At 45.4% G+C, this 22,705-nt stretch overlaps 1 protein-coding gene across 1 annotated transcript; it reads right to left on the reverse strand.

Moving 5' to 3' along the window:
* Positions 1–52: 52 nt before the first annotated feature.
* On the reverse strand, positions 53–19,021 carry erbb3a (erb-b2 receptor tyrosine kinase 3a). The gene is made up of 29 exons (XM_086167997.1): positions 18,795–19,021; positions 13,924–14,075; positions 13,668–13,854; positions 13,146–13,271; positions 12,838–12,903; positions 12,594–12,712; positions 10,662–10,803; positions 10,463–10,576; positions 10,260–10,377; positions 10,093–10,166; positions 9,871–9,961; positions 9,750–9,764; positions 9,438–9,655; positions 8,782–8,914; positions 8,611–8,704; positions 6,634–6,788; positions 6,492–6,545; positions 4,528–4,669; positions 4,324–4,443; positions 4,143–4,241; positions 3,880–4,065; positions 3,639–3,794; positions 3,093–3,168; positions 2,582–2,728; positions 2,401–2,498; positions 2,128–2,319; positions 1,973–2,041; positions 1,633–1,894; positions 53–1,105 (listed from the first exon to the last, which is right to left on the reverse strand). The coding sequence occupies exons 1-29, from the start codon at positions 18,892–18,894 to the stop codon at positions 384–386; spliced, it is 4,227 nt and encodes a 1,408-aa protein (XP_086024123.1). The 5' UTR covers positions 18,895–19,021; the 3' UTR covers positions 53–383.
* Positions 19,022–22,705: the final 3,684 nt, after the last annotated feature.

The raw sequence follows: 22,705 nt of genomic DNA on the forward strand, positions 1-22,705 counted from the left end.
GAGCCAATAAGAAGTTCCAATTTAGATGGCAATTATAAATAAGAAGTTTCTCTTTTAACATCTTAAAATCATTTTATTTCAGTAGAAAATGTATCAACAAAAGGCATCTCCAGATGTATAGGTACAACTTGACACGAACTTGTCACTCGCATGCCCGTTCATTTTAAAATGTAAACAAAAAATAGCTTGTAATCTATCTTTTTAACAAGAGTGATTTTATGGGTGGCTTGGAATACCTCAGTGCAAGAGCTAGAGTACATCTGCCACAGATAAATGCCATGGCTGATCAACCTGTCATCTGTCGCATTTGTAGCTTTACATTGCATTTCTTTGTCTCTGGATCCTTCATGATTACACGTGAGAAGTTAGTCCATGAGTGTTCTTCATGTGGGCACTGGGGTGGGCTTCAGAAACATCCTGCTGTGCCAGTAGCTCGGGTTGTCGTAGGATCTGTCTCCTGCCCCGGGCTCCGTGACCCCGACTCCTGCTTGAACTTTCAAGTAGGTGTCAAGCCCGGGCGGAGGGGCGCCCGGGTCCTCCACTGCAGCTTCTTCCTCCAATTGCATGTTCTGATAAACCACTTCATCTCCAGGCGGCGATGCTGCAAAGCAGTCCATGTCTTCATACTCGTATGCTTCGCCGCTATCCCTTTCCTGCAATTCCTTCCTCTCTTTAAGAGCTTGTCGCAGCTTCGGCTGCCTGTTGGTGTAGTGGTAGTTATCGTCTTCTTGATACACGTACTCCTCGGCTTCATCCCTCCTGGCCATTGCCGGAGGAAGGGGAAGGTCATAATCCGGAGAGCCTTCTTCTCTATCAACACACCTGATGTCCATGTACTCATACTGAACATCCTGGGATGCCTGCTGCTCTGAGTCAGAGGTGTCGTTGGTCCTGGAGCTCGCCGTCGCTTGTGATGACACGGAGGGTGTTCGTGTCTTGTTGGCCCTCAGCGGACGGCCTTTACTCCTGGGGCGGCCGCTGTTTCTCCGCGAGACGTGCGTCTGCTTGTTCATGTACTCATACTCGTCGTCATCCACGTCGTCCATGAGGCCAGACAGATGAGACCTCCTGCCACGAGTGGCTCGGGAAGAAAGAAGAAGAGTTTCTGGAAATCAGAACGAGGAGGAAGTTTGTTCAGTTGGTCTTTGTTTGCATTGCCTGATGAAAACATGATGTTAAAACCTGACATATGGGACAGACTGATTTATTTCATACATTTACTTTACATTTACTTTCCTTAAATACTCGCATTTTAGATGATAACTTTTAGATTTACTTAATTAAAATGGTCCAATGGCTCTATAAGTGGCCCCGGGGTCAATCACAATCATAGCTGAAATAGGCTCCAACACCATGAGTGCAGGATGAGTGGTATAAATAGTGAATGAATGAAGAAATATACTTCACAAGACAATACAGTGCGACCTAATCTAACCAAACCTAAATATGAATATTTCAAGAGAACCTTTTTTCAATAAAGATTTCAGATATTGGAAAAAAAAAAACATTTTCTTTCCCATAGTGTGAGTTGTAGCTAATGATTATTTTCTGGCCTTGGCCTTGGATTTGCAAGGCCATGGATCTGGACATTGTGCTCTTGCTAAAAAGGAATAATACGTATAAAATCATCACCTCTCTCAGGGCTGTCCCCCGGGAGCACATATCCATTCTGGTCCTCCTCCTCGGTCTCCGGGGACGGGGTTTGCGGCGGCCCCCCGGACATGCTGTCTCTCTGCGACACGTAGGCACTGTCCTCGCGGTGACATGTCCGTTTCAGGCTACCCGCCAGGGACAGGTCCTCGTCCATCTCCAGCTCCACCGCTGTGCCGCAACCCTCCGAGCTCTCGGACAAAGTCCGTCCCGAGTCGAGGCGAGAGCGTGACCGCCACGTGGCCTGGGACAAGGTGAGCAACAACTGTGAGAAAACCTAGCAACGGCTGTTGCGCTAATACCGCTAACAGCTAACAGCTACCTGTGCCGGGTGGTCAACTCCTGGTGTCATAGGGAGGTATCCGGCCCCGCCAGGTGAACTCAAAACCACCTTCGAAAGTGAAGACAGAGGAGAGATGTAGTTGCGGGAGAATGAGAGCTGTCCAGGGAATCTGACAGAACATTGGTGTCTCCTACCCGTTGAGGATCCGTCCGGGAGAGATGGCTGAGGCTCCTGGATGGAGACAGGTAATGGGATGGCGCCATCGAGCCCTCCTCCACCTCTTCATCCCACTGGTCCAGATCAAGATCCACATCTACCAGTTCCTCCAGGTCTGCACTCCGCCCGGCCAAGTCGTCGACGGTAGTGTCCTGATGACTGCTGTCCGCCTGGTGGATCGAGAGGCAAACGCCGATGTAAGACCGTCCGTAGGCTCCCAAGCCCTCCTCATCTGGCGACCCGAGACTCACCTTTATCACCAGGTAGCGAGGTGGGTCTCTTGCCATTCTGGTAAATTCACTTGCAAGCTCCTTGAATGTCGGACGGACATTCTCATCAATCATCCAACCTGGAAGTCGAGGACAAGAGTTGAGTCTTTGGCCGATTTGAAGTTACAAAGTTAAAAAAGTGCATTTTAAGTGGTGCACTCACACTTGACCATCACCATGTAAACGTCAATAGTGCAAATTTGAGGCTGAGACAGACGCTCCCCCTTTTCCAGTAAATCGGGGACTTCCTGTGGACGCATGTTGGTGTATGGCTCCGTCCCATAAGACATCATCTCCCATATGGTCACACCTACGTCGACGGGATAGATCGGGCATTAAAACGGCTTCAAGGGGACCTCTTTCATCAACTGTTCATTCATTTAATCATCCATTTATCCTGCACTCAGGGTGCCAAGGGGGATGGAGCCTACCCCAGGTGGGATCGGGCGAGACGGTTAGCCCTGGACTGTTTGACCACAGGGACATACATAGAGACAGTCAACTGTTGACTTGGTCAATTCAGGGTCTCCAATGAACCCCTCGAATGTGTGTGGACTGTCAGAGGAAGCCGAAAGAACCTACTTGCTGTGAGGTGGACTTGCTAGCCGATGTACCAGGCCCGCGAACTAACAGTACAACAGAACTAAATGAAAATAAAATACGGGAAAACTCACCGTAACTCCAAACGTCGCTCTGATGGGTGTATCTGCGGAACAAGATGCTCTCCAGGGCCATCCACTTGATCGGCGTCTGAGATACAGGTGATACAACATCAACATCGACTACGTCCTCAAGTAGGTTTTTGTCTTTGGATCAAGTTACAAGTCAGAAGGACGGCGCTCAGACGGTCTGAGGTTTCGCGCCATTGGCCTCCGAGTGGGAGGCGGAGCCTTGGAGTGGGAGGCGGGAGCCTTAGAACCAAGGATTTGCAGAGAAACCCAAAAAGTGGATTCTAATTCAGTGTTAGTGTAACCATGGAAACCTGTAGCTGCACCCTTGTTTCTGTGATGTCAGACCGGACAACTAGCTGGCATGTTTGTTAGCGCTTATTAGCGTAGCCGGCACTGTGTGTGTGTGCGTGAAGGGGGCGGGGCCGACTGCAAACAGATTTCACCAACGACCAGTAAAAAAAAGAGCTGGTGTGACGCAGGAAATAGCGTCGAACGAAGCAAAAAAAGAAAATTGCGGTGCCAAACTGGACGACAGAGCGGCGGGAATACCTTCAACTCGTTGTAGAAGTACTTCTTGTCGTCGGGGTAAAGCAGGTCTGCGACGCCGTAGTCGGAGATCTGGGCCGTGAAGTTGTTCTTCAGAAGCACATTTCTGGCCGCCAGGTTCCTGTGGACCATCCTGTTCTCCTCCAGGTAATACATCCCCTGGTAGGAGATCAGGGGTCAGCTGCCGTTAGGGGAACGATTGCCGCTACCATCTTAACACACACACACGCGGCTAGGCTGTTACCTTTGCGATCTGCACACACCAGTTGAGTAGTATCTGCGGTCTCAGTTTGTCCTTGTACTTCTTGACGTGCTCCAGCAGGGAGCCGTTTCTGCTGAGCTGGGTGACCACCTGCAGGCTGGCGCCGGGGCAGATGCCCAGAATCCTCACCACGTTGACGTGGTCCAAGCTTCCCATCAGCATCATGTGCTGCTCGGCCAAATGAGAAGATAAGACGATCGGTTTGTGGTCGGGTTGAGCGGTTGAAAACAGTCGCGTATCCTCACGTCAGTCAGCTGGAAGAAGGAGTGCCGTTCGGTGCGGTCATGGATGGTCTTGATGGCGACGGGAAGCTTCACCGTGTCTCCCTCGGGAATCCAGATGCCCTGCGGGGGGTTTGAAGGAGAACTGAAGCTGCGTCCCGCCACGAGAACGTCTTAAAAAAAGGAGATACCGAGCGAGGCTCACCTTGTGGACCGTGCCGAACACTCCGTTGCCGAGAAGCTTGATCTTGCGCAGATCGCTCTGCTTCAGGATGCGAGCGTGAACTTTTGGTCCCTTCTCGCCGGGGTCCAGAGGCTCGAAGCTCTGGGGTGGAGAGGAAGAGGCCGCACACGGATTTTAGCCGAAGGGTCACGAAAAGCAAAAGAAAAAACAGCGAATTTGACCGACCTCGCCGTTCGCCATGTATCTCCTCATCGCCCTCTTGCGGCGGATGGCGAGACCCCGGCGGTAGAGAACGGTCAACACGAAGACGGAGAAGGAGACGAAGAGGAGGATGATAACTCCCACGACGATGCCCGTGGTGGATTTCCTGAAACACAAAAAGAAGAGGAGACACTTTAGATCAGTGCATCTGTGTATCAGATCGATTATTGACGCTTTGCGGGATACATTTTTAAAATAAAAAGCACTTGTATCCGTGTAAACAAACAGGCAGCGTTGTTGAAAACTACCAAGACGAGTGGGAAAGCGGTGAAAGCTCGCTATAAAGTTGCTGAACTCATCTTTTAATCCAAATAGCAAAATATTAATATTACCTGCCGGCAAAATCATTTTAGAAGAAATGCTCGGCTCTGGCGTTGATAAAGAAATAGCCCGAGTTCTCTTAAATAATACCATTTTCCAGACATATTGATGACATTTCTTCAGACATTGCAAAAAAAAGTGTTCTGGAAAAGTTGCACATCAGTGGGAAATTTGCATTGCAACTTGACGAATCTACAGATATTAGATATATTAGATTTCACACCAAGTAAATTGAGACTACGGTTTCATTCTAATTCGTTAAAAAAATGTTTTTGACATATTTATTTGATGGTGTTGCCGGGAGATTTTTCTAATGTGAAATATGTGCCGTGGCTCACAAAAGGTTGGGAAACACTGGGTTAGACTGCTATTACACATATATATATATATATATATATACATATATTTTTAAGGGTTTAGAAGAAGGAGATTTGAGCAGGCATGGTGTCTGGTTTGGAGACACTGAGGAAAAGAGGTTTATTTTTGGGAGTGAGGAGGATGGAGAGGATCAGAGGGACAACACATGTTAGATGTTCTGGAGATAAAGTCTCACTGAGATGGTTTGGATCTGGACAAGATGAGGGATGGAGAAGATCTGGTTGGAAGGATGCTGAGGTTGGAGGAGGTTTGGAGGAAGAGCAGAGAGGAGGTTTATGGATGGAGGGGGAGATAGATGGATTGGGAGGAGAGGGTTAGATGGAGGCAGGTGATTGGCTGTGAGGTAGACGGAGGAAAGTGATTGGCAGGTGATTTGGATGGAGGCAGGTGATTGGCTATGAGTTAGAATCTAAGCCAATCACCTGCCTCCATCTTACCAGTAGATGAAGGCAGGTGATTGACTGTGAGGTTGATGACGACAAGTGATTGGCTGTGATTTGGATGGAGGTACGTGATTGGCTGTGAGTTAGATGGAGGCAGGTGATTGGCTGTGGGTTTGAATCTAAGCCAATCACCTGCCTCCATCTTACCATTAGATAGAGGCAGCTGGTTGACTGTGAGATAGATGGAGGAAAGTGATTGGCTGTGATTTAGATGGAGGCAGGTGATTGGTTGTGAGTTAGATGGAGGCAGGTGATTGGCTGTGGGTTTGAATCTAAGCCAATCACCTGCCTCCATCTTACCATTAGATAGAGGCAGCTGGTTGACTGTGAGGTAGATGGAGGAAAGTGATTGGCTGTGATTTAGATGGAGCAGGTGATTGGTTGTGATTTAGATGGAGGCAGGTGATTGGTTGTGAGTTAGATGGAGGCAGGTGATTGGCTGTGGGTTAGAATCTAGGCCAATCACCTGCCTCCATCTTACCATTGGATGAAGGAAGGTGATTGGGTGTTAAGTAGATGACAGCAGGTGATTGGCTGTGAGGCATATGGAGGCAAGTGATTCGCTGTGATTTAGATGGAGGTAGGTGATTGGCTGTGGGTTAGAATCTAAACCAATCACCTGCCTCCATCATACATTAGATGGAGGCAGGTGATTGGCTGTGAGGTAGATGGAGGCAAGTGATTGGCTGTGGCGCCCCCTGAAGGGCAACCAAGAGGAAAAGAAAATATCTACAATTTTCCTCCTTCACTCCTCTTAGCCTTAGGACTTGACGTATGTGCACCTACACAGAAGAAGCGCTGGTTGCCATCACACAGTCCGCTATTCCTGGGCCGTAGCACCTGCACAGAGGAACATCATGTCTGATATAAATACATGCATGTACGGGTGTGTGTGTGTGTGTGTAAAAGTGCAAAACACCCGACTTACCCCTTAGTGCAGTTAAGGTGGCAGGGCTCGCAGCGGCCCTGCTTGTTGGGGTATTTGAAGACGACGCCCCCCCCTCCCATCACCCCGCTAGGGCATTGGGACACACAGTGCGGGCCGTCCTTCAGCCTGGCACAGGACACACACGCATCTGCACCCTGTACACACACACACACACACACACACACACACAAAAACACAAGTCAAGCAGGGGCACGCTGTACCACTAGGTGGCAGCAGTGTGCCACAGTCGTCTACAGCAGAACTCCTCAGGTGGAAATACCTGTTTTAACTTGTTTACTCACTTCTTTTTCTTCTCTTTTTTTTTAACCGGGGCGAGAACATTACGAACTAAGTCACCCCCGATTGAAATACTGGATATTTAAAAAGACACAACTGTGCCTCCCTGTCATTCCGACCAATTTAAAAAAAAGGAAAAACAACCACTCCCAGAGCAGAGGCAGTTGGACCATTTATTGGTGCATGATATAAAACAGTTTAAGATACATTCACAAGTCAATAAAAAAAAAACAAGCTGCCTGAAGAGTTCCCCTGAAGTGAATAAAAAAAAAATAAAAAAAAATCCTACAATCGGTGTCTACAGCTAGATATCGTGAGTGCGGTTTGACGGCGTTAAGGCGTCTCCACGTTCCCTGAGGTCGGCGGTCGACGCGGCGCCTCGGATCTCGAACGCGGGTCGTGGGAGTCTGAGGTTAAGGAGGCAGCGAGCGGTTTCGGTGAGCGGAGGTTGCGTAAAAAACGTGCAGAACCAGTTCCACGGGGGCACCGAGGCTGCTCGTGTCACCTCCAGTTTTATGTCTTATTTTCCTGACCTCAATTGAAAAGCAGGAATGAGGAAAAAAAGAAAAAACAAAACAAACAAAGGTGATAAAATCTACACAGAAAAGAAATGATTATAGAAGATAAGAAATGTTTTTCTCTTGGCGCTTCCTGTTTCTTCCTTTATTTGTCAGTTTTATAAACGTCCCCCTCCGTGTTCTGTATCCATGTAACATCTTTTCCATGTGTTCCCTCGTCATTTATTCCAATTTGCGGTTAATATTTTGCACTTTTGAACATTTTTTTCGGGGGAAGGGGATTGAAATCAACGTGACGGAAATGTAGCTTTACATAATCTACTGGTTTTAGAATGAAATGACCCTCCAAGTCCCTCTGGAGATGCTCTAGAGCAATATTGTCAAACTCAAATACACAGTGGGCCTAAATTCAAATTATTCCTGTTTTCGGACTTTCTTTTCGCCATTTTTCGGAATGACTGCTGTGATTTTTGCGCCAAAACACCAGCAGAAAATTGTAGTGTTAGTGTTAAATGCGCTATGATTCCTGACAGGCTCAAATAGTCTTTTGTTATGGCTTCGTGGACCAATATATATAATTATATCAGCATAATGGCTGCCCTCAAAGGGCCACATTTAAGGGTGACAATTTAAATGCTGTGTGTTTTTTTTTTTTTTTTTTTTCTCATCCTGTGTCAATTCTTATCCTTGTTTTTGTTCATTTTGCTGTAAATTTTTTGTGGATGTCTTTCGCTATCTTTTAATTGTCTCTTTTATTTATATTTATATTCGTATTTATTGACGTGTTGAGCCGCTGGGACAAAAGAATTTCCCAGATGGGAATCAACAATCTTATCATATTTCGGGATCATTTGTTTTTCTCAGTTCCAGTTCTCAGCTGTTGAAAATTGATGTGGATAGACTGCAATTGATTTTAAGACAATCAGAACTTTTAAGACGTTTTCGCAGGCCATATAAAACGAGTTGGCGGGCCGCATTCGGCCCGCAGGCCTTGAGTTTGACACGTTTGCTCTAGAGCCGGGGTGCCTCTACGCTTCTACGGCGCCCTTTCAGCGGCGATCAGGTGAACGAGCGCCATGCAGGCTCCCCACCACGAACGGCTGATGTTTCCCCCGCCCCCGCCACTCCGGCAATCTGAGCTTGCCACCGGGAGAAATCGTACCGGTCCCGTGCACGTCGGCTGCCCCTCCTGGACTTTGCACTCGGGGTGGCATGGGACGCACTCTCCGGTCGCCGTCGCGAACTCTCGCCTCTCCCTGCGTTGAAAAACGGAAATTCGTGAGAAGGGAAATGACGCGGCTCGACGTTTTCCGGCGGTCCGATGTGGACTGACCCGCTCAGGAACATGCAGTCCTGCACGCAAGTCCCTCCCCGGCTGTATTTCTTGCAGGACAGACACTGATTCGGCCCCGGGCCCCAGCAGCCGTCGGAGGAGCACAGGGGGTCGCAGGCGTGGCCCTCCTCCGCTGCAAACACATTACATTACATTACATTTGGCAGACGCTTTTATCCAAAGCGACTTACAATAGAGGACATAGGGACTGCAAATACACTTGCAAATACACAAATATACAGAACAGTAAGCTTGGGTTAGTGAGTTTTTTTTTTTTTTTGGGGACAGAGACACACAAACGTACACACACACACACACACTGCATAGCCTAACTTGCTGCCAACCTGATCTGGGGCATCAGCGCAGTAAAAAGTCCTGAAAGAGAAACATTTTTACCTGTTTCTTGAAGGTTGAGAGAGATGATGCTAGTCTTGTTGCTTTTGAGAGTTTGTTCCACCACTGAGGTGGTAGAATTGAGAACAGTTTTGCCTGAGATCGCTTAGAGCGAGCAAAAGGTACTGCTAATCGGTTTGAATTAGAGGAACGCAGCTCTTATCAATTCGGTCAGATATGCTGGACCTGTTCCTGAGGTGAAACACCGGCGAACCAATCAAAACGCGCGCTCGCGTTCGGACGACGACGCCTTGGGGACTCACCGCACTGCTCCGCCGGACGGTTGTTCCTGACCTCCACGCGTTTGGGGCGACCGGTAGGGCTGCGTCCGGCGCTCAGGATGCGCATCCAGTTGACGGTGTTGCTGTAGCAGAGCTTCTTGTTCCCCGCTATGCAGATGCTACCGTCGTTTAGCCTCCCCAGCGAGCGCAACCCCAGCGACGTCAGGGAGGGGATCTTCATCACCAGCAACGAGTAGGCCCTGCGGGGGGGAAACACGACCGGCGGCTGTTGTTGTCGAATTTGCGGCAAAAGCGTGGAAAAGTAGCGCGTTTTACGTGGAGGATTTACTTTACCTTGAACCTCCTCCTCTGAATTGTGTAACGGGGAGGCGGCGAGACACAAAAAACACAATTAGACGACTTCGCGGGTCGACTTTGCAAACGTACGGATGTGAAAACGGGATCTCGGACTCACGGGTAGAGATTTCTCCCCTGGATGGTTTGGAGGTTTGAGAAGACGGAAAGGTCGGACATGTTTTCGGGCCAAGACTGGATACTGAGGAAGTCTGAGGGTCGGGATGTTGTTATTCAGCGGCCCGGGGATGAAAACACGTGTCTCAACCCATTTCACCCATTGACCCAATGGGTCAAATTGACCCTTAACATAATATGAGGGTTAAAAAACAAACTCACGCACCGGTAATCTCACGCACGGTGTTGAAGATTTTCAGTTTCTCCGGGTCCAGAGGCGGCACGTTGTTGAATTTGTCCCTGTCAACACCGACCGAAGGGAAGAAAAGCGCCATTTTTAATCCAAAGTGGGCCAAGCTTAACCATTTCTAGCGGCGTTAAAAAGCTAGTTACCCCTGGATCCCGGTTACCAGGAAGTGCAGGCTGCCCTGGATGGTGGTGCAGTTGATGAAGCTGTCGATGTTGAGCGCGTCGACGGTCTGCCGCCCCGGCGTCCCCGTCCCGTGGCAAACTGAGGAGGAACCGCAAGCTCGGTGCGCAAAGAGCCGCAGGGATCGGCCTTGAAATCTGAAATTTTGTCCTTATTCTTTGGGTACCTTTCGGACAGAGGCCTCCGCAAGGCTCGCACAGCTTCACGCCCTTTTTCTCCACCTCCTTTTTCCCGGACGGACAGTTGCTCACGCAGGAGCTGTCGTCGATCACAAAGTTTGCTGTTCCGAAATAAAAAAAAGGGGAATGAGCGAAAAGGTGACGTGGAGGGGAAAAAGACGAGGGGAACCGGCGACGGGGACTCACCGGGACACTGGGCCACGCAGAAGGAGCCGTACTGGTACTTGGCGTCCGGGTTGGGCTCCATCTGGAAGGTGTGCTTGTCGTATATCATGGGGTTCGGGCACTGCGTCTCGCAGGAACCCGAGTTGTTGAAGCTCCGGCAGGCCTGCGGGGGGGGGGGGGGGGGGGGGTCAGCGATCCGGGGCTCGGGGCGCTTTTGTCAACGCTCGGCGCCCTGTTCAAGCCTCCGAGCAAAGGTGCTTCTGAAGATGCAGAAGCTGGATGGACCTGAAGATCCATCGCTATTCTCTGAGTTCATTCAGTCATTCATTTTCTATACTGGACTCAACTTTCACTCACTCATTCACATGTCATATAGGGACATACAACATTCAATCATTCATGTGCACGTCATAGGGAGGTGTAACATTCACTCATTCATTCACCTGATATATATAGATATATGAGACTCATTTCACTCTTTTACGCATCATATGGACAGACAAGTATTTACGCACCCATTCATGCTTATAGACATATAACATTCACTCATTCATGCTCGTCATATTGAGACATATAACATTCACTCATTCATGCGCACGTCATTTCGAACACATAACAGTCACTCACTCATTCATCATTATTTAGACATGCAACATTCACTCTGTATTCATGCTCATGCACACGTCATATAGACATACAGCATTCACTCATTCATGCACACGTCATATAAAAACATACAACATCTACACATTCATGCACGTTGTATAGACATATAACATTCACTCAGTCATGTGCACGTCATATAGACATATAACATTCACTCATTCATGCACGTCATATAAACATATAACATTCACTCATTCATGTGCACGTTATATAGACATATAACATTCACTCATTCATGTGCACGTCATATAAAAACATACAACATTCACTCATTCATGTGCACGTCATATTGAGACATACAACATTCACTCATTCATGCACATCATATGGAGACATACAACATTCACTCACTCATGCACGTCATATAGACATATAACATTCATTCATTCATGTGCATGCCATATAAAAACATACAACATTCACTCATTCATGTGCACGTCATATTGAGACATACAACATTCACTCATTCATGCACGTCATATGGACATATAACATTCACTCATTCATGTGCACATCATATACTTACATAAAGCATTCAATCATTCATGCACACATCATATAGACATATAACATTCACTCATTCATGCGCACGTCATATTGAGACATACAACATTTACTCATTCATGCACGTCATATAAAGACATACAGCATCCACTCATTCATGCACGTCATATAAACATATAACATTCACTCATTCATGTGCACGTTATATAGACATATAACATTCACTCATTCATGTGCATGTCATATAAAAACATACAACATTCACTCATTCATGTGCACGTCATATTGAGACATACAACATTCACTCATTCATGCACATCATATGGACATATAACATTCACTCATTCATGTGCACATCATATACTTACATACAGCATTCAATCATTCATGCACACATCATATAGACATATAACATTCACTCATTCATGCGCACGTCATATTGAGACATACAACATTTACTCATTCATGCATCATACATATTGACAAGCATTCACTCATTCATGCTTATTTAGACATACAACATTCACTCTCTATTCATGCTCATGGAGACGTATAATATCAACCCTCTCATTCACTCATCATATAGACAGTCAACATTCACCCTTTCATTCACCCATCTGTGCAAAGTAGGTTCTCCAGTGGGTTCCTGCGGGAGGAACCTGGTGAACCCTGAGGAATCCACACGCAGACACGAGGAGGACACGGAGCCTCCAAACAGAAAGTTCACGACCTCTGTCGGATCTCCAGTCCATCCCGGAACGAGCGTCGGCCGAGCGGACTCACGAAGCAGTCGGTGTTGAGGGGTCCCGTGCAGCCGCCGGCGCACTCCACGTGGCAGCACTGGCTGGGGTTTCTGCCGAAGCAGCGTCCGTTGCACTGCGGGGCGCACACCGTCTTGGTCACTGCGGAGACAGCGTGGGCGGCGTTGTTGGTTTTTAAGGCACGCCGCGGGGACCAATATGCTAACGGCGGCGTCGCTAACGGCGGCGTCGCTAACGGCGGCGTCGCTAACGGCGGCGTCGCTCACGGTGCTGACACGTGTCGTTCCCGGGTCCCCAGCATGGCGCGTCCCCGCAGGATTGGTGGCAGGGCCCTGGGGGCGCAAGGTCGGGGGTGAGCTTTCACGGCAAAACTATAAAAATGCTTTATTTCAATCAGATTTTTATATTTTCTTAGCCGTTGCTTGGAAGGGACGCCATGTTGCTAAAGATGGCGGGTTGTTTTGCACACATTGAGGAATTAGAAGCAATTAGAAGGGTGTGTGAGTGAACACTGTGTGTGCGTGTGTGTGTGTGTGTGTGTGTGTGTGTGTGTGTGCGCTAACTCCTAACTCACTCAGCGGTCCGTTGTTGTTGATCGTGATGTCGACCGATCCGTCCTTGACGATGTCCTTCCAGTTGATCCGAGGGGCGTAGCTGAGATATTTATTCTGGATGATTGTGACCCCTCCCTCTAGTATCTCTGCATGCAACACACACACACACACACACACACACAATCATATATATATTGACAGAGCAGGTCCGAACAGGTCGGTAACTCATCTTGTCAAACTGTGGCATGTACTCCTTTTACTACGTTGTGTACAAATACTACATTGTGCCAGGGCTCGTGTTTCACTGGCAGTTGGGGCGGCTGAACACACAAGACATTCCAGGGACGTCACAACACACACACACACACACACACACACACACACACGTAAAGACACCGCCGTCCTTGTTGCCAAGGGAGCGGCTGCTGTGTGGAGGCGTGGGAGTTCCATCAGTCACCGCGTGTCGCACGAGACGAGTCCCTTATCGCCCCGGCAGCTCACACACACACCTCACACACACACACACACACACCCCTGTGTACCTGTGAGGTGTGTGAGGCCCAGGTCCTGCAGCCCGTGCTGCCCGTCCTTCTGGTAGTTGACCATGATGGCCAGGGCGTACTGGTCCTCGTACAACACGGTGCCCCTTATGATGCGGAGATTGTCCAGCGGCAGGTGGCTGAACTGGTTGATGGCGACCAGGATGTAGCCCGTCACCTCTCTGATGGACTGAGGAGAAGAGAACGAGTGTGTTCGGGTAGGAACGTCCACAAGGGAAAAGCGTCGACCACCACGCACCCGCAAGAAGGAGAAGTCCCGGGTGTGCTCCATCATGGTGATCTCAAGGTTGCCCATGACGACCTCGCAGCCGGTGTACCTGTCCTTCATCAGGTTGTACTGCATCTGGGAGTTTCCCGTCGTGCTCAGCGCGTTCTGGGTTCCCGCGCAAACTGGAAGAGGAGGAAACGGTGTCAAGAAAATGGAACATTTGGGTGGGCGGGCTTCCACAAGGCCTGCACACAGAGCGTGCACACATCGTGCTTTGTTTTTCCGGGCGGTGGGAGGGCGGCGGGCGGCTACGAGACGCAGCTTTGCCATTCAAATTCCAGGAGGGGACGGGAGCGGCGGCGAGAAAGCGGCTGATCCGTCCGTCTTATAGCTGCTTCAAAAAATACTCAGTAGAAAGGAAATACCGACTTTTAGCTTGAGGTCAAAATAAAGGGAACAAACTTAAAGTTCGCAAGAAAAGCAACATGGAATTCATGAATATTATTAATGTACAGTTTCATTCCTGCCCTTTGCATAGACGTACAGCCATTTACACGGATGTGCAATTTGTTTACAGACGTTCAAGTCGCTTCACTCTATTTTTCATTTTATTTACGCTTTATTCTTATTCTTATTTTACCTATATTTCATACATTTATTTCTATTTTATTTTACCTTTATTTCATAGCAGATTTATGGACGTAGTGAGAGAGGATATAAAGGTAGTAGGTGTGAGAGAGGAGGATACAGAGAATAGGATTAGATGGAGAAGGTTGATTCGCCATGGCGACCCCTGAAGGGAATAGCCGAAAGGAGAAGATTTTACCTTTATTTCATATTTTGATTTAGATTTTATTTTACCTTTATTTCATTTGTTTATTTATTTTTTTAAATTTTTTTTCATTTTATTTTTCATTTATTTCATATATTTATTTTATTTTACCTTTATATCATATTTATTTATTTTTCTAATTTTTATTTTACCTTTATTTCATTTTTTTTATTTATTTTTTTATTTTACCTTACTTCATATATGCATTTTTACTCTATTAATTTTATTTTATTTTACCTGTAGTTGATAAATCTATTTTTATTTTAATCTATTTTTAGATGTTATAGGCTGCTATGCTATCCCTCCAGTTGCCCCTCGGGGACAAATAAAATTTCTCAGATATATTTCTGATATAAAGACATACATTCACTCGCTCATTCACATACAGAGACATACAAAAATTAATTCACTCACCCTCCCAACCCTTCACTCTCTCATTCATGTTATAATAATCCATCGGTGGTTTGCTAAGACGCCATTCATAAATATCCGACCCTTAAAACTCAAATACTGCCGTAATAACTTATATTTTGAATTTCCCTGCATGTTGATTTGCCGGAAATCCCATGGTTGCAGCAGCAATCGCCATTTCTAAATCTGCACAAATAAAACCTGTTTTATACATATATACAGGGACGTGCAGTCAGGGGAGGCAGGAGAGGCTGTGCCTCACTTGGCAATCTTGGAAAGAAAAAAAAAGTCAAATTGATACAATAATCAAATAGTTATATTTATCAGTGATTTAAATGTTTTTTTCAGTTACTTCACCTGTTTTTCATGTTTTTTTTTATTCAAAATCTCTGGATTTTCACATTTACTGTTCAAATACTGAGAAGAGGCGTGCGGTGAGGCCGGGAACTGTTGCGCCTCTATGTAGATTGCGCAATGATGGCTGACTGCTGGCATGCTCCGCACTAAAACTGTCTTTCTGTACTTCGCTATTAAAATGTTCAAACACTTTCGCTATTTGAACTACATTTTCAATCCGCAGTGTTTCTTTTTGTCAGCAACTGTATAAATGTGGCTAGTTTCTTGTGCTGTATAAAATATAAGCGAGGCACGCAGTTCTTGTGCCTCATGGTAGGGGGCGCTTGCTCGCTCCTGAAAATCTTATTGTGACGAAGTCAGTGCACGTCACTACACGTCACTGTATATATATGTACATGTCTGTGTGTGTGTGTGTGTGTGTGTGTGTGTGTTTCTGTCTTGGTGTGTGCATGTTTGCATGTCGTGCTCTGCGCATGAGAAAATGTGCATGACACACTCGCAAAAACACATTCCAGCCCAATGGAGGAGTTGAACAACAGGATCAACAAGGGCATTGAAAAGGCTGAGGATTATTAACCTTAAAGCGATGTGTGTGTGTGTGTGTGTGTGTGTGTGAGACGGAGAGAGAGAGCAAGGAGCATGTCGATAAAGTCCTGATAAGAGTGTGTTATTGTGTTCTTAAGAACATCATGTTGACTTTCTGACCCGCGATCATAATAAATGACCTATTTTTAATGAATGCAAAGCACTGATTGGCTGAAACTATTTCCCAAATAGTTTTTATTTTTATTTTAAACAGATTGAAAAGCGCTAAGGCCTCCAGGGGTCAGGGAGAGGTCGGTGTTGCATTCATGCGACGCTCGACACGGTAGGAAAATTTAAATTTGTTAGACAAAAACGGGTTTTAGGCGGAAAAAAATATGAAACATGCAGGATACGACAAAAGGCCGGCTTAATAGAAGAATGTGAGGTCGTGACCTTTGACCTCTCCTGGCTCCAGACGCTCCACCTGGGCCGACAGCCGAGCCTGCAGGGAACTCCGGCTCCAAAGCCCCGCGTCGCACTTTAAAAAGCTACTTCACAAATACAGTTGTCTTTCAGGTGCATCAACTTTTCCGGGTTAGGCTCAGTGGATTTTTCCACTTCTTTTTTCGGAGATCTAAGTTAGCAGGTTGAACGTTTGACGCCGTGATGTGTCCCTGAATCTGTGAGAAATTGGGAGACATTTATGGGAATTTTTTGCTGCAGGGGTTCAATTATTTCAAAAAGAGGTGCAGCTTCACTCCGTCCATAAAGTTACATTTAGCGACGAAATGTAGCATTTAGCATGTAGCCAGGAAATTAAGCAATAGAGCACCAAATGAAAAACTCCTGCGCCGCCATCTTTGCCCCAACTTCAAGGTAAAAACATAACATAAAACCACTTTATTTCCTTCCATTGTCTTTTATTATGTATTATTATTTTCCATCTACCGTAATTCCCGAACTATTAGCCGCTACTTTTTTCCCACGCTTTGAACACTACGGCTTAAACAACAATACAGATTTTTTTGGGGCGAACTTCACGCTGCCAAAACATTCAGCCTTGTCACAAATTACCGTGAAATTCTGAGGAAGTTCTATTCCAACACCGAAGAAGACGACTTAAATGGTTTTAACGCGCTGGCGCCGGCTAGCGATAGGCTAGCAATAGGCTAGCCGGTGCGGCTTATATTAAGGTGCGCTCTAAATTATGGTATGTTCTTTCTTATTTTTATCTTAATTTTTCTGATTCATTTCAACTGGGAAATTTCATTTGATTTACGAGCAAACCAAGTCACGAATCACCGAATCAATTAAACTGGTACGTCAAGGTTTTCGTTTGCTTCTCCGAAATTAACAAACCCACAGAAGGGGTGGATTCATCCGCCCTTCCTCGTTGGACGCTTATCAGCGGCCGACTGTTGACTCTACACCTGCATGCCGAGAAACTCGGAAACCCCTCACACACACACACACACACAAACTTAGGGGGTCGGTACGGCGTGTGCACGTCCAGCTGAAATGGCATGTCGGCAAAGGGGGCGGAGCCTCTCCGCTGAAAAACAGGCCGAGTGGGTTTTTTCGCCTCAGATGGATGGTGGGTGGGGGGGTTCGGCGGCGGCGGCGGGGGGGGGGGGGTCAGAGTCAACACGGGTAAACAATGGCCGCATTTTTGAAAGAAGCAAAACAGGCGGCGACATTTGACTGTGTTTGTTTCGCCGCTGAGGCCCGTCCATCGTGAAATAAAACGCCCCCAAAATCGGGATCGGTTTTATCTGTGATTTCTGTTTGACCGTTATCGAGATTTCAGGTACTGGGAGAGAACAGAGGGAGCTGAGGGAGGAGGAGGAGGAGGCTGGTAGAGCGAGTGAGACAATGACGGAGGTAAACAGAAACTTGGCACGGGACGTAGATGGATTACCACATACCGAGTGTGTGAGCGCGCTAGCGGGGCGAGAAACAAGATGGTGGCACGGAGAAGTCGGGTTCGGGGGGGGCGGTACGGAATTGGGGTACAAGTCGTGGGTCGGGTCACAAGGCCGGATGCGTGGAGCTTAAAGTGTTATTATTAAAAAAAAAAAAAAAAAATCACGACATTTATTTGCTTACAGTGATGTTTGTATGTAGAAACACACACGCACACACACTTCAGTTATGACAGTGCAGGTATTAAGCGCCTGGTTACACAACAACAAACAATTTAAAAAAAAACAACATCGTCGTCAGACTTTTAAGGATTAAATCCACCCTACTTAATCTAGTAGGGTGTGATTCACGTCACGGTCTCCTCCCATCAGCAAACACACTGGTTTTTTTTTTCCAGGCTGGGACTAGAATCACAGCGGCGCTCTCTCTCTCTCTCTGTTTGCTCACACTGTTGCACCTGACGAGGTTTTTAAAAGTTGAAAAAAAATAGATAAATAAAAATTTGCAGAAACCCGCTGGACCTCTCTGGGATTTTTACCCTCGCTATCAACGCAAAAAAATAAAAACAAATTAAACTTTTTAAATTAAAGCCATTTTGCTGCGTTAGCTTAGCACGAGTAAGAAAAATAAAATTAAATCAAAAATCACATTCTAATTAAATACATATATTTATAATTCCTTCACACATATATCTTTAATTAATCATTTTAAAATCCACCTCCCAAAAGGAAGTGGGGTGAAAGGTCAACAAAGCAACCAGAGTTGGTGTACAAGAAGTGGAGGTGTGTGTGTATGTGTGTGTGTGTCTGTGTGAGGTTCAGGTGTGTGTTTGCGCGTGCGTGTGCGCGCCCACCTGGCTGTGTCTGCGCGTCGCAGGCTCGCAGGAGCAGCAGGAGCAGCAGCACCTGCAGCGGGTCCCAACCGCGTTTCTTCTCCATCTCCATGTTTTCCATCTTCTCGTTTTAGATCTGCGCGCTCCCGCGGCGACGCGCACAAAATCCCGCGCGGTCCATCCGGGAAACTGCGGCTCCGCGCGCTTCACCGGCTCGCGCTCGTCTGAGCCGCGGATCGGAGCGAAGCGCGACCCGACGGGCCGATGAAGCGATCTGATTGGTGCGCCGCGGCAGCCAATCAGAAGCTGGAGCGTCTTTTTTTTTTTCTTTTCTGCTACAGCAGTGATTTAACTTCCGGGAGCGCGTTGAAAAACCCGGAAACGTCCCCGAGACGCCTATTTTTTTTTTTTTAAAAGGTTTGTGAAAATGCTATACGAAAAAGAAAGTAAACGAAAATAATTAATAAATAAATCCATAAATTAAAAAAAAAAAAACCTGCAAGAGGAGTATAACATGTATTAACCCTCGTGCGATCTTAACATTGCGTTTACTCCCCTTGCAGGTTTTTTTTTAATTTATTTTATTTTTTAATTTATCAATTTATTTATTAATTATTTATAATTAATAAATAATAAGACAATCTTTGTACCCAAGTGGTGTACAGCCCATATGGAAACATAAGCAAAAAAGAAGTATCATTTTTTTTCTAATTATGGGGTCTCTTTAGGAAAAGTCATAAAATTTCAAGTTGGGAAAAAATAGGTTAAGGTGTTTTTTATACAGCTAAATATGGCAGTGGGTCACTTTTGACTCGCAAGACAACACAAGGGTTAACTTGTTGGTTCAAAAGAAATCTGACATCAAGCTGTATATTTTTTGGTTTTTCGATTTTTCCATAAGTTTTAAGAATTTTTTTTTTTTATATAATTCAAAATCGTTTATAAAGAACGTAAAATTGGGGGAACACTTTTGCATTCTGCGAAATGAAGAACTTGGCAAGTTCTAAAATAACATTGACACATAGTTCATCTCTTTTGTTGCCCGAGACGCCTAAATGTGTCCCCTGGAAATCAAACACACAGTCGATGACAGAATTTTTTTTAAAACGATAAAAGCATTTAAAATGTTAAATTATGAAGAAAGAAATTTCCCTACACATTAAAATCCTTATTTTTCTGTCCATAGTAAAGCCAGATTAATAGCAAAGTATAAGCTGAAACAAAACATATAATATCATCACCCTCTTTAAATAATCGCCTAAGTCATTTTTTCAGATTTTTCACGAAACACAAAAAACTGAACCATTTTACACACTCTTGGCAATTTCTACTAAAGGGGTAGAATGGCGCAATCTGTTTAACTGAGGATGTAGGCAATTTTGCCAGAGGTGTTCAGCATCATGGGGAGATGATTTAGGAAAAAAAAAAAATGTAAAAAAATTACTTTATTAAAGAGGGTGACGATATGCAAATGGCTGCAGCAAGATGTAAACATTTAAATGTTAAATTATTTGTTTTCATAAAGAAATGATAAATACTTTAAGTTGTGTCTGATAGGTGAAGTGTGTTATCTTTAGGCCATAAAAGGTAACAGTCTGCTTCTATTGTATCTGTGTTTGATTTGAAGATTCAACATGTTTACTGTCATATGTAGTCTGGAAAGGTGTTTCCCTGCACATTAAAATTCTTATTTTGCAGTCCACAGATAAGAAGCAAAGTAAAAACTAAAACAAAACAAATAATTAGCATATTATTGCAACAAAATGTAAACAGTGCAGTTATCTTTGAGAACCTCTTTACTGATTTACTGCTCCGCTCCATTTTTTTTTGTTTTTAACTTTTGTTAGAAAAAAATTTAGAAGCCGTGGTGAAAATCAACATCGTAAATAAATAACCATAAACTAGTAGGAGGTCAAGTTATGTCACCAGAAAGCAAACGTGAAGCAATATGGTGTTTCAAGTCAACAACCAGGGAGAAAAATGAGAGAAACATGAATTAAATTATTGAAAACTTGTAGCGTTGATACTGTGGTGCATTGTTTCTACCTGACGGTTAGAGAGTCGCTAGTTCAATTCTGCGTATAGTCTCCATGTTCTCCCCGTGTCTGCATGAGGTTCCTCTGGATTTTCAAGGTTCCTCCACCAGTCCAAAATCATGCAAGACCTTCATTGGAGACCCTAAAATGCACAGATGTGTGAATGAGAGCAAAGGGTTTATTCAATACATCATTTGTTTGTGATTGTTTTAAAAACAATCACAAATGTGACTGTTGTCTGTGCCCTCACACACTTTTACTGATAATTAGATTTTGTGTTTTTATTTTCTGATTATTATTTTTTTAAATTATGTTTTATTTACAGCACTTTGGCATCACTCCTGCTTTTTAAAGTTCTTTGTAAAAAAAAAAAAAAGATAAAATAAAATAAAATAAAATAAAATAAAATAAAATAAAATAAAATAAAATAAAATAAAATAAAATAGGCCTTGGGTTTTGGAGTTCCCTACAAGCTGGAAGCCCTAGGGGATTTCTTTCAGTCCCTCCAGCCCCCTGACCTACACTTTACAGATTTATATCCTGCTATTGATATTAATTATTAGCTGCTCTTTACGGAGCATCGGGTGGAAATACCTTGAAATGACCTTTATTTTCCATTCTTGATGGCCTGGTTGTGGCCATTTAAGCTCCAATAACCAACTTGCACAAATCATAGATCTGCCCCTTGTTCAGGAAGAGCCATAAAAATTTGAATGTGTTTGTTTTTAAAGACGCTTTTGTAAAATTGTTGTAAAATACAAGTAGTACTCCTAAAAGTACATCATGGTGCAATAACTTACAGTAGAAATACTTAAGTGCGCTTAAGTAAACAGTAACTTTGTAACACAGATTGAAATTGTTCTTTGGCGACGTGGAAAGCGATGATTAATAACCTCGTCATCGAACGACGTCGCCTTTCAGACAAACACACACACACAAACACACAGATCCTGACAAACACCCGCCCCTGCCAACGTTCACACCTGCACGGACGACATGGAAATCACTTCGCTGGATATTCAAGGTGACAGTGATTTCCCCCGGGGGTCACGGGGAGGTCGTTTGTGAATGAAAACACCTCTTTATAAGTTTCATTATCACTTTTGTGTTGGTCGAGTTTAATGTCCAAATGCCTCGGGAGGGAAACATTACTTTTATATCCCTGTGTCAAAGTGGCCTGTAACTTCCTTGAACTCCAGGAGGCTCACTGATGTCTTTGTGGACTTTGAGCCCTCCACTCCTTTCAGATTGTAAAAAAAACAGATTATTTTACTGCCACAAGATTTCACCTACGTGCCGTAATCCGCTCAAATCGGGTTTTCCGCGGACGAACCAATCGTTGGTTCCACCGGGTCCGAAAACCCGATGCAGAAACGCAACAGTCGAGCTACGCGACGAGCACTCGGGTCGAACTCTTTTTTTGTTGACTTTTCTTCAAAAAAAAAAAAAAAAAAAAAAAAAAAACCCGGATTTTCGTCCTCATAAACTCAACATGAGACACATAAAGGGAACTATTGAAAGTGGACTTATCAGTACTTTTCACCTCTGACTGTTTGTCATGGGGGTGTTTCCACGTTCCTCTACAGGGATGTGGGCCTTGACAGAAACGTGTCGCGGTTTTTCCTCCTTACCCCGGGCTCGTGCGCGGCCCGGCCACAAATCTCGTCTTTTGGCATTTTGTCAGTTTTTTTTAAAAATCGCCAGCCGCCTGAAAGAGAACGAGCCGGTCTGGACGGCTCGGCGGAAACTCGTTCTGCCTGAACATCCAGATTTTGTCTTCTTCTACTTTTTACGTCCGCAACACACCCAAGGGCCCTGCGACATTGCTCCTCTTTTACGTTGCGGGGCTAAATTGAATTATCTTCTTTCTGCCCCCTTTTTTTCCTCCTCCCCTAC

Source organism: Fistularia commersonii, chromosome 21, assembly GCF_037954325.1.
Source record: "Fistularia commersonii isolate RoL2024-O1a breed Wild chromosome 21, RoL_Fcom_v1.0, whole genome shotgun sequence".
Classification (NCBI taxonomy): Eukaryota; Metazoa; Chordata; class Actinopteri; order Syngnathiformes; family Fistulariidae; genus Fistularia; species Fistularia commersonii.

Excerpts from the sequence above, each read along its gene's own strand:
- erbb3a (XM_086167997.1), bottom strand. The coding sequence starts at position 18,894 with ATGGAAAACATGGAGATGGAGAAGAAACGCGGTTGGGACCCGCTGCAG. Across the intron at positions 4,444-4,527 it reads GATACATGGCGAACGGCGAG|AGCTTCGAGCCTCTGGACCC; the intron begins GTCGGTCAAATT and ends TCTCCACCCCAG. Across the intron at positions 2,729-3,092 it reads GAGCGACGTTTGGAGTTACG|GTGTGACCATATGGGAGATG; the intron begins GTGAGTTTTCCC and ends CCGTCGACGTAG.